A 12679-nucleotide genomic window follows, 5' to 3' on the forward strand; every position below is an offset into this window, starting at 1 on the left:
ACTATTATACTTCTGTCATGCTGGAGCCTGCGAGTTTTGAGTTCTTTCGCATGTTGCTGTAGTTCATCTCAAATATAAAAATATACATGAGTCACTTATTATTGAGATTGCAGATACGCTACATAAAGCACATCTCCCTCTGTGAGGGCGATGAAGAATTTTACACATAACAATGAGCTGTCAAAAACATTTAATGTTACCTATTACTATATACTTTAATAAATTAGCTGAATAACCTCTAAATCAAAACATTTCAGCAAAAAAAAAAAACCTCTGTGAGACAATTCATGTTAAGATACTTTGAACACCCACAAGGTATTACAAATTATAAAATATCTTCCATAACTATTAAAGACTCAATAGTTCTACATTTAGAAATACTAAAAGAAACTTAATAAATTACTGAGTCAAAATTGAAGACTTTGAGAAAGACTTTGAAACGCTTGTCATCGACTTCCCTAAATTTCTTTTAGTATTTAGAATATTATAAAATATGCAGTTATCAGTTCTATGATACTCAAATTTAGTGGTGTTTAGTGCCTGTAATATCCAGAAAAATATAATGCTTTTTTACAAAAACAAAAAACAAATTTATCAATTTTTTTTTATAATTCTAAATTACACCTATGTTACAGAAGCAATATACAACTCCCATAGCATTATGGGATATATAAATTCTTCTTCTCGAAGAGAAGAATAAAATAATGGCTAAAGGAATCATTTTCCTTAATTAGTCTAAGCTGCTGATAGCAATTTAATTTCATCAGGTAAAGTATTTGTTTTCCTTGCCATTTGCACAGTTCAGTCATGTTCCGATGGTCTTGTGTCAAAAGTCTTTCCATCCATTTTTTAAGAGGCAGCTTTGTACAAGGTGGGCCTGAGCATTCAGAGCACAGCTTACAGTTTAGTACAGATGCAACGTCAATATCTGAGCCACCAAAGTCAATATAAAAAGAAGCAGAGACGTTGAAGGTAGTGAGGCCGAGTCTGCATACGTCCTGATGTGGTCGGATCTTCCATGCCCATGGACAAGGGGCTCCACTGTTATATATCCATTTATGATGCGTACCAGTGGAGGAGGTGGTGTAACTGTGGTGCTGAAAGACAAGAAAGCAAAGACTGATAAATATCTATCTGAGTTCATACAAGTGCTTAACAACAGAACTGGGTTGTGGCCAGGTCTACACAAGTAATTTGCCAAGGAGGAAAACTTGGGCATCGCAAAAATGATTTGTGAAACTGGGGACTGTTCATGTGTTTTGAAAAAATGCTGAAACCGTTGAGAAAGTTTCAAATTCAATAAATAATAAAAAAAAAAAAATCAGTTAACTATAAGTTAAAGAGGTAGTCACAAAGGTTTAATTTATCAAGTTTTATAGCCTCAGAATTCTTCTTCTTCTAAACCACTACTGTTGTCTGAAAAAACAGGGGAATATATATTTTTGGATTAAAATAAGAAATCTAGAAGTCAGTCTGTGCCTCCAGCATACCTTTAAGGGATCCAGGACCAATTAAATTATATTTACTGAGACAAGCAGCAGTGTAGCAGGAGATAGGTGCTGGAGAGCAGCCAGCAGTCAGTGGTGCAGAGAACAGGGAAAGAGTTGGGAGGCGAATACAGGAGTATAGTCTTTAGTCAGTGAGTCAAACCTGCTGAGAATTCACATTAAATAGTTTGAACTTTGTTTTTCATGTCTATACTTTGAAACCAGCACAGTTATGATTGGGACAGAGCCATTTATAACAAGCTGACTAGTTTGGGTGTGACTGGCCGATGACAATGGTGTACAAAGGCCCGTTTCAGATAAGGTGATATTAATGTCAAATGGAAATGGCACTAAGTGTGGTTCAAGGAATTTGATGTGGAGGTCAGCTTTTTAAGGACAACTAGGAAGGCAGTCAGGTAGGCTGACCCAAATTTGAAATTTAACTTGCGCATTTAAGCAGCATGAAATTGAAATACTCATTTCAGAATCCATGGCTTTATTTATGAGTCACTTTTAGCACTGGCATATGTTTTTCATTAATGATATTTATTCATACCTGATTGGTCTTGGTTTTGTTATTTGGATAGATTTCTAAGGTTAAATTCAAAGTAGTAATTCTTTTTAGGCTTTGATGATATCATTTTCCAAAACAGCAGCCATGTTCCTTTTTTTTTTTTTAACCTGCATCAGGAGGCCCTGCTGTACTGGAGCCAAATCAAGCAGATAGCCTGTAATGGACCCCAAAGAAAACAGCATGCAGCACCAAATTAAAAAAAGGTGAAAGGTACTATATATTTGCTGGAAAGGAAAATGTGTCTTGGCTGTACATTTATATTCTTCTCTTCTAGAATTGTTGTACCTTTTGTATGTGCATGCGTTTGTATTCATTTGTAGTACGCACTTGAACAGGAAGATATAGAAATGCTCCCACTTTCCATCAAGCCCATGGTTAATTGTATAGTTATCATTTTATGTGGTCTCATAAAAAAGGGGAAAATCTGTACTCACTTCCAAATAGGGCCAGGTGCATTTGTGTGTAAAAATAAACAAATAAAACCAGAACATTAGATTTACATGTTTTCAATGGCTTCTGAAGGCCGTCATAAGTAAGACATTCTTTACTCTCACCATTATATACAGTACAATAAAAAAGGTATAGCTAGATTTGCTTTCTGTTATCAGTAGCGTTCTCATTCTAGAGACAGCCTAGTTTTGTTTATTTTCTGTACAGGCCTGAAGGTCTTATAGGACATTTTTAGAAAAGAGCACAAGCTGAAACGTAGGTGTCCATGAATTCTAACATGAATCACTCACTGCAGGTCACATCTGTGTAAAAAGGAAATACACATTACACTGTGCAGCTATGCAAGCTACTTAATGGAAAACGAAAACCAGCCTTTTCTCTGTTTAAATGTTTTCTTCAAGCCGTATAAATGGTTTATTTTTTTGTGGACCATTTACTCCCCTTTAGAGGTGACACAGATGACAACTCAGCTGCTGACTGGCACAGTCGTAAAAATTCTTATTCACTTGCATAGGGACGGCTGAGATTTATGGCTAGAAAAGCGCACCAAGCTTTCCTAGTAAACTCAAACAGAACAGTTTTTTGCAAAACCTCCCTCCAGGAGGCCTACAAAACATTCTGGAACTGGCTTGTTAGACTTGACATCTGTTTTACCTTTTACCTTTACCTCTCAGATTGGACAGCTCAAGCTTTGCTAACACAAACAGTGGGTGTTTGTTTTGAGTCTGTATGTGTAGAGGAAGGCAGGTAAAAGAGTAAACATCAGATTAGTTTTGACTGAAAAAGAAACAACAGTGCAATGCATGTGTTTGGTGGCACAGCACTCACATTACCAGCATGTGCTTCATTGTGTTAGTGTACCCAATGACCAGACCTACATACCTTATTCTATTTTAAACCATGCTAAAAGGCAGAAATTTAAGCCTTCATTTTCATATCACATAAGCAGCTATCTGATGATTACCTTTCTTCGATCCGGACCCACAAGTCATTGAACTGGCGAAGCCTCTTCTTATTTTGCTTCCTGCGTTTCTTCTTGTACTTGCGGTCCACCTTCTCGAGCAGGTCTAGGCTGTCCGGGAGCAGCATGTGGGGCAGCAGCTCTTCCTCCTGGTCCTGCTCGTGACGGAAGGGCTCCAAGTGAGGCTCCTGCTCCAGCTCCTGGGCGGTGGAGTAGGGGGTAAAGAGCGGAGAGGAGGGCGACTTCTGACTCTTCCCACTGAGTAAAACAAACAGATAAGGCTGTGAGGTCCTATGTGGTAAAGACTCTTGATTTCATACCTCACTGATGAATATATACTACCTGTATGTATTATGTATTAGGAAATCTTTTTATACAAAAGTCTTCCGTGGCTGAGTGAACAGCTACATATTTAAGTCTTCTATTCCATGTGTGCTTTGTTTCTGCATTTGCCCAAATTGACTTTTTCATTAAAAAGTATATCAATTGAAATAGGAACTACTATGAAACAACTGGTTCAACAGCCATCAAACACACATGTGTAAACCTATATGCATCTTCTATGAATGTTTCCGAACAGGGCAATAGGCTTGCTTTGGTTTTTACCCAGGATCAACCAATATATTTTTCTGTATCTTAAGCATTGCCTGGTTAATGGTTATCTCTCTGAATTACTGATAAAATAGTAGCAAGCAATAAAGCAATACCACAAACATGTTCTCCTGAATAAGTATGGTAGGTTCTTCTAATGCAATACACTTAGCTTTTATCTTTCTGCAAATTGCACTTTAAAGTTGTCTTTAAATCAATAACATTCCAAGAATGTAAAATTACAGCTGTAAAAATGTAGGCAGTTTTGTTCAGCCAAAATCCCAAATCTTGATATATGTTTTTACCGGGAAACAGCACAGCCTTAAGCCCCACAGTGTCTCTTTCAATCAGGGGTTGCATTTAATTAGCTTTTTGCAAAGCCTGGTCATAAAATACACACACGCACACACACACACACACACACACACCTGCGTGTAGTTTCCTTAGCGGCAGTAAGATTTAAATGATATCCGGAGACGAGACTGTATCAACTTCTTTCAGACCCAATGCTATTGACATACGTTCCTATCAATCTCTATCTACCCACACTGGAATCAAGGGTCATATTGGATACAAGAAGATGTGACCGAACTTCATACTAGGACTAGGCTGCGGGTAGATGCAGATTGTTATCGACCGGGGGCAGACAAGAGAGTGATTGACAAAAGCTTCATAGCAGACAGACAGAAAGCAAAGGGTGATGTTGGAGGTTTGTTTTTCTTTCTTTTTTTTTTTTTACCTGCACGATATCTGATTTATAAGCACAAAGGAATCTAACAAACTAACTTTTGGTTTTGCTGGAGAAACATTTCTTTTCATCTAAAAATCCAACGCAGGTTTCCATTACCAATATTTTAAAACCGTGGATCTCGGGACAAATCAGAACAAGCACTAGCATATAAGCATGCAACAGTTTTTGTTTCGGCTGATGGGCAGAGCCTTCTGTGTCGTCCAGTAGCACAGATGAAAATATCCCAACAGTTTCTGCATATGAGACTAACAAAATGGTTAAGAAGAGTCAAACAAAAAATGAGAGCAAGTAAGCTCCACTATGATAAGTTGAAAGACACCCTTTCCAGCAGTGAAAAGAGACATCTCTCTTTTTTAAAACAAATTGTAAACACACTTGCTGTAGGCTTTTGCATTGACGCTGTCCACATGACTGACGTTGATAAAACTTTGATAAGGGCGGGTAAGCAGTAAAGGCGGATATGTGACATTTTATAACGTGAAAATAATAAAAAAAATTCAGCTCGATTAAATTGTGAAAGAATGAATCTCTGATCAATTCATTAGTTGATTAATCAGCCCGATTGTCTGTTAATGCAGCCCTAATATATATATATATATATATATATATATATTTATATATATATAATGTGGAGAATAAAAATTAAAAGTGTTTAAAATATACTGTATTTGTTTTAACTTGAAACCAGCAAAAACTACTTTTGAACCTGCACACAAAGTTAAAATCCAGTAGCCCTGCCAGCTTCAAACCAATGCTGAAAAGCATTGTTGAAATTTCAAATACAGAAAGCACTTTAGAAAAATTGTAGTTTCATTGAAATAAATGTAAACAGCCTGTTGCTAAAAATGGTCTGCAATAAACTCACAATTGTGTATTTATGAAAACCATGTTAATGCCAGAAAAACATTTAGATTCATCATACTGGCTGTTTTAAAAAGCATGCCCTGTTCTCGCTCTTCAATGTTTAAAGAAATGCTATACAACACTGTCTCTAAAACACTGACCTCACTTTACAAATAACATAGTTTGCATCCTGGTACATTGTCTGTTTACTTTTTCCTTGGTTTTAAAAAATAACCAGCCAGATCAAAAAAGAACCATTACGTGATTCGTGGATCACCATCTATTTCAAGAAAATAAAATGCAATCACTGTTTGAGTGCCACGGCTGTTACTGGGGCAACAAATATAAAGAGGATGTGTTTATAATAAATCAAAAATAAGTACCGTGGTTGACGTACTAATTTGATTGATTCTTATTTCAGCTTTTTTTTAATGAAAAAAATGACAGGTTTCAACTGTGCTAAAAAAGAAAAAATAAGTGTTGGGAACTGTTACATTATTTGCAGGCAACCCATTTTTCACAACAGTTTGAGCATAACTTAACATCTGTTTTGGGTCTGTGGTAAAATTACACCAACTATGGTTGCGCTTATTTGAAAAAAGATTTCCATTTGAAATACAGTCGGAAAATGAAGAAAAAAATACCATGCAGCCCTCAGAATGAAGCTGGTCATTGTCTGAAAAGCATGTGTAAAGCCTTATGCCAGTTTAAGTGATAAAATATGGTCTGCCAATTTTACAGAGCAAAATATAATAAATAACTAATCTGTGGTACAAGAAGTCGAAAAGGCAGTCTGTAACAACTGTCACCATACAAAGTTACAGCAATTTAAGTAAAAAAAATGACTATGATGGTCACTGAGAGACGCTTATCCAGTTTCCTAGAAATCAAAAGGCTTCAACAGAAGTAACTCTCCAGTCAAGCAAAATGTGTTGTTAAGGAAGTAAAGCCAGACTTATTGTAGAAAATTATTACATTGATACAATTGGTTTCTATGTCCATTAAGGCTCTGAACTCTGCAGTCCTGCCCAATGAAGACATTGAGAAAGTCATCTTTGAAAAAAGTCTACATTAATACATTTACTCTGACTGCTAATCCAGCATGGGGAACAAGTAGTCCCAAGTTATGTTAAGCATGACCTCCACTTGTAAATACAATGTTTGCACTTACTAAAACAAACAAACCAATTTCCTGTTTAAAACAGCAGAGACTAGGATAACTGAGCAGGCTTGGCTGACCATTCCAGACCATTGGCAAGGAGAATCATTGGCCAATGATGTCATTAGCAAAACAGATTTGAAACCACTGTGGCTCCAGTGTATTTTCTCAAACAGAAAGAAAGCAGAGTAAGAGACGTGTTTATATTACCTGTTAATGGGTTGCCCTGCGGGGGTATGCTCTACTTCATATCCCTCTCTCTGTAACACATCAATCACTGTGTTGTTGCCCAGGAAGTGACCTGCAATATAAACAGTTCGACTTTCAATCCCCATATGTATCGAGGCATACATACCAGCGTGAATCAGCACAGACTTCTGCTAGCTTCTCTACAGCAGCTGTGCTTCTACTTATCAGCAAAATACAATGATATTGTTGATTACTTGTTATTTGGCTTTTATGACATCTTAGTCCTTATCTTTAAATGACAAAACAACAACAACAATAAAAAAAAAACAAGGTTGCTTTTGATAGTATTGTTGTGTTTACCGGTAATGAAGACCTTCATACTTGGGGAACTCAGTTTGAACGAATTTGCAGTTTCTTATTCTACAGTAACCATAAAGAAAGGGAAGCTTTATAAAATATTTGTATTGCAATATTTTACTAGTTTTCACAATTGTGCACCGCCCCCCTGGGAGCTCCCGTCCACGGTCGGCAGTGGAATAGCCTGGACTTGAACCGGCGACTTCCAGGCTAGAGAGCGCATCCTGCTCTCCACGCGGAGTGCCTTTACCGGATGCACCACTCGGGAGTCCTTGTTACTGTTTTTAAAAGTAGCGCTGTAATTGAGATGCTGGAACCAGACCAAAATGTATATACAGTATATATATATATATATATATATATATATATATATATATATATATATATATATATATATATATAGCAAAGCCCTATTTGCTGAATCCTCAGCAGATCTCAGTGAATATTAAGGTATCCAAGTGAAATTAAAAGACCCTAAATACATTTTAAAAAGTTATTTCCCTATTTCAACTATTTATAACGAAGGCCACATTTAGAAACTTTACATAATGAATGCTGGTTTTGAAAACAAAGTCTAGTATGGAGGAATACTTGGGAACAATTCTTCTGACCACTGGTATCAATAAATCAATATGGTCCTACAAGGTCAGTAGAGTTAAGCCCAGACTTAATAAATCTCCAATCCATCTTCTTGAGTAATGAAGGGCAAGCTGTCCCTGAGAAGCACATCAGCAGCCCAGTCAATGGGTGACCCATAAATACCATTAAGTGAGAGGCTTCACCCTGAGTCCCAGATCAAACAACCCTGCAGGAGGAGAAAACTGATCCAAAAGAGCATAACAGGGAGTAGGCCTCTGTCACCTGTTTCCCTTTTGGGCCTACATACACCCCAGTGACCCTGGAAGAAAAGCCTGCACTCTCAGGCCATACAAGACTCGGCTTTGCCGCACAATTCTCTATTATCCCCACACAGCTAGGTGAAATGATGCATTGAGGGGTCAGTTTACCATGCCAGGGGTTTCTATTCTTCTCCACTCATTCACAAAGGAAATGGGAGGCCATTGTGTGCAGCAGCTCAGCCATGTACCATATTGGTGTGTAAATAAGAACAAGGCCTTTAATCTATCCTTAATGGAATGAGAACATAAGAAAGTTTACAAACGAGAGGAGGCCATTCGGCCCATCTTGCTCGTTTGGTTGTTAGTAGCTTATTGGTCCCAGAATCTCATCAAGCAGCTTCTTGAAGGATCCCAGGGTGTCAGCTTCACTTAGACTTGATAATGTACTGCTAGAGCAGCTTTCTAACTCTGGCCTACCAATTAAGTTTTCTGAGCATCTGCTGGACTTTTATGGCAATATTTTCTTTAGTGGAACCAGACTGGGATTGTGAATGGCCTTTTATGTGTACAATTTAACGCTTTTAATTCCTCTACTTATTTTTGAACCATATGGCCCCTACATTATTTAAATTTTAAACATATATTAAGACTGGCCCTTTCATTATATTACTAACTGTACAAGTCAGGTATAACTAGCAGGTGCATTATCACACGGTGGTATTAGCAAATATATCATACATATTGTGACCTATTCTTTTTAACAAAAGGGAAGCAGGGAAGAAAATTAGAAGTTAGAATAGGTGGAGAATAAAAATGAAACTTACAGCTGCTAAAACTTGTTTGGGTGGTCTATTCACAAACTAATGGTCAGTTTTTGAAAGTTGTACCTACTGAAACTTTCACAGCAATCTTTGGCCAGAAAACAGCTAGTCTGACCAATTTCACCCTAAAGAGAATGAGCCTGAAGAAAACAGTGGATTGACAAAGCAGCAAAGCTAGTGATTTATGGGAGCAGTCTTAATGAGAGGATTTAGGAAGGACGGACAGAAGGCACAATAAGAAGAGGATGAATGAAAGCGCTGGGAAGAGGACATCAAAGGAAGGTCCAAAACTGGTCTTATCAAACCTAGCCACTGAGGGCAGGACTGGGCGAGGTGGTGAAGCCAAATTAAAGAATAGGACGCTGCAGTTGCCAATCCCCCTCTTTGGGGGGCGGCACCTATCTGACAATGCAACTGCTGAACTGTAAACAGGCTTTAAGAAAAACCCTTCCACTGACAGAAAAGAAAGACACCGTATAGTAATATAAATTTAAAATAAACACTCCTGGGTGCTTTTTGTACAGTTAATGAAAAATAAAGACACACTGTTAATATTATGACAGAAAGTGAGAAACAAACAATTCACACTATGCCGATAAAGGCAGGAATACAAAGAATTTGTCTACAAAGTAGTTTCTTGATTTTTTTAATAAATATTTTCTGACTGAGTGGTTAAAGTCATTGATTCACTTTTTTATCTAAGACCTCTTCTGGCCCAATATTTTTTAGATAACTGAAGCTTTGAAATAGTACAAAGCACAGTTGTAATCCAAGCTGTTACTCTGCATGAGGCTTGGGCAGCTGACAAATACTTTTGCAGTGGGGGACCCTGTATTTCAGCATCCTACGTTCCTTGCTATGCCTGTGCCACTTTATTTTACAACCAATACAGTTTAAATTGCAATTATTCTTGTTTTATTCACACTTAGACTCTTGAGGAAACTCACAACATAACACATTGTGCACAGCCAAAACATACCAACTTGAAGTTTAATCCAAATGGCACATTAAGTTCTAAACAAAGTTTGCAGCAAAATGTTTGAAGCCTCCCCCGGCACAATGGTCAGAGGAAGATACCAATGTGTAGAGCAATTGCTCAGACATAGAAACCACTAAATATATCGTTAGCTTGCTGTATTTAAGAGATTTCTGTAATTAAGAAAAACCAGGCAAACTCCCTTCATCTTCTGTTCAGTTCAACTCGGGTTACAATAAACAATGGTAGAAAAGCTATTTTCATTAAAAGTAAACAGCATTCAGGGATCCTTGTAGAGAATAGAAACTCATTTTTCTGGCCTGCACTTATGAAGGAGTTTTTACAGTAGGAGTGTTTACAGTAAGAAACATACTGCATAAAACAATGACAATGATTTAAATTCTTAGTTGATGACAATGTATTAACAAATGTATGTGTGTGTGGGGGGGGATTTTTCACTTTGCAAAAGCTTAATGTAGGCTTGGGCCTTTTAAATGCTATCCATAGTGGGTATTACAACACAGCAACATGGCCACTATAACAGAACGTTCAACAGTGATTTTCAGGGTATGCTTGGCAAGAAAAACACAACTCCTTCAGGAAAAACCCACTATTGTAGAAACAAAGAGATAAATGGAAATATGGAAGGCATTCCCCAAAGGGGTCTGTGGTTGGGATGCGGTTCATGGAGAATCCAAAGTTGGAGAGATGCTTAGATGGAACCAAGCTGTTCTCCAGATGAATGTAGGTCAAAAAATATATCACATTAATGAAAGGAGGACAAAAGAGAATAAGAATGACTATGACAGGAGTTCCCAAACGCTCAAGACTCAAACCCTCCCCTCCAACACACTAGGCCTCCCGACGGAGGACCCCCACCAAATGAAGCCATAGAAATGTAGTTTCTTTTTACAGTCACACCCTTTTAATGTATAATGTTAGCGCAGGTATTGGAAATGACGATTAGAAATCTATAATATACTGTAGCTGAAGTCAAGGTAGTAGCTGTTAAATTTGAAAGAAAGTCTCCCGAAACACATAATCATTTGGGAGAGAATATTTCTGTGTGTGTTGCGGGTGGCCCCCACGAAGGGACATCCTGGACAAAGATAATATTAAGTGTATTACATGCTGTGATACTGCTGAATATAAAACCTAAGCAGAAGAGCAACTGGGAAGTAACTGAAGACTTATACTGGGGTAATTAGGAAAATTGCAGACTTAGAAGGGTTATATTGAAGTTGTGCTATTGTAGTATTATTTTATTTATATTCTCAAAATGAAGAAAAAAAAACAGTGAATGTATGCATTTACTATCATTAGAACCATGTAATTACACAATAATACATTACCAAACATGTTGAGTCTCAATCTTGGACCAAGATTTTTTGAATGTGAAACAAAATATAAATCAAGGCCAGCATGATTGAGAATTTACACAAACACCTTATTCAATGTCTAGAACTTGTCAAGCACCATTGATATTAATAGGCCCTGGCGGGTTTTGGGTTAAAGTCACAATCTAACATACATGCCAAGCTTCTCCCGGCAGTGGATTAATACCAGTTGATTATATTTCAGTCGGTTCTAATTTAAGTACAGGAGACTCCACAGATCATCTTTGTGACCGCAGACTTAATCACTGAGTTATACAGCCATACTCTGAATAAACTGCCTTGAATTTCACATCTCCCTATTATCCAATTACCTGGTTATCTTTTAACATTACTTAAATAACTTAAATTCTTAAAAGACCTTGAATTGTACCACTTATGTTTTTCTCCAAAAAGCAAGGAGCCAATTAAAGACTGGAGTAAACGCTTTCAAAATATACCCCAGGGTATTTGCTCTGTTGTGAAAAGCATGTACAGGTTGACTTTTAAAAATGCAAAATCCAAATCCATTTGGAATGCAGACTAGTGACGTTTTCCATTTGGAGTAATACATGTTGCTCTTGTGCCTATCCAGAATATAAACATATTAAAGTGAAGTTGCTGCTGACTTCCTGAAATGCTAGCTTTTTTTTTCCTTTCTTCTACATGGCTTCTTTTGAAGTCAGTTTACAGCAAGATCAATCTTCCAATTTTGGGAAATGGTTTCAAATACTTCAATCAACAGCTTGTAAAGGATCAGTTGCAAGGATCCCTAGGATAGTCATAATTAATTACAGCATTCTTTATTCAGGTCTCAAGTACAGGGATGCCTTGAAGAAGCACTGTGGTGATTTCACTTCTTTTTCAATCCATAATATGTGTGAAAAGAAATACAAAATAAAAAGATTACAGAAAGTGTTAAAGGATGGGTGGGTGTTTACAAAGAGTCAACTTTACAGTATGATACAAAAGAATGAATTAGTATGAGCAAGCCAAGCAATTTTCACTCAGTTGCTTTATTGACCTGGAATGAGAATGGTGTCAATTAAAATGAAATCAACCGGTTTTAGCCAGGAGCTTGCCTGCTGAATATACAGTAGGTGACTACTTACTACTGATTAATTCAGAGGTTGAGCTGCCTGTTTTCACAAGTCAAGTCTTTCACTTGTCTGAACTAGTGCCAAACTCCACATCCCCACTCACTGAGTTAACTGCAGTCGGCATGTAGGGTGACACCCAGTTCCATCCTGACATGATCTGGGGGGGGGGGGGGGGGAGGGGGGGGGGGGGCAAGCAACGCTGCCTGGC

General features: G+C 37.5%; 1 protein-coding gene across 1 annotated transcript in view; it reads right to left on the minus strand.

Moving 5' to 3' along the window:
* Positions 1–175: 175 nt before the first annotated feature.
* Positions 176–12679, minus strand: part of LOC117973650 (metalloprotease TIKI1-like) — a 66372-nt gene continuing 53868 nt past the window's right edge. The window contains exons 5-7 of the mRNA XM_034926636.2: positions 7027–7117; positions 3476–3730; positions 176–1097 (exon numbers count right to left, since the gene is read on the minus strand). Coding sequence (XP_034782527.1) covers positions 905–1097; positions 3476–3730; positions 7027–7117 — 539 coding nt within the window. The 3' untranslated portion in view covers positions 176–904. The remainder of the gene's footprint in view (positions 1098–3475; positions 3731–7026; positions 7118–12679) is intronic.

This window comes from Acipenser ruthenus, chromosome 2, assembly GCF_902713425.1.
Source record: "Acipenser ruthenus chromosome 2, fAciRut3.2 maternal haplotype, whole genome shotgun sequence".
In the NCBI taxonomy this organism is placed as follows: domain Eukaryota; kingdom Metazoa; phylum Chordata; class Actinopteri; order Acipenseriformes; family Acipenseridae; genus Acipenser; species Acipenser ruthenus.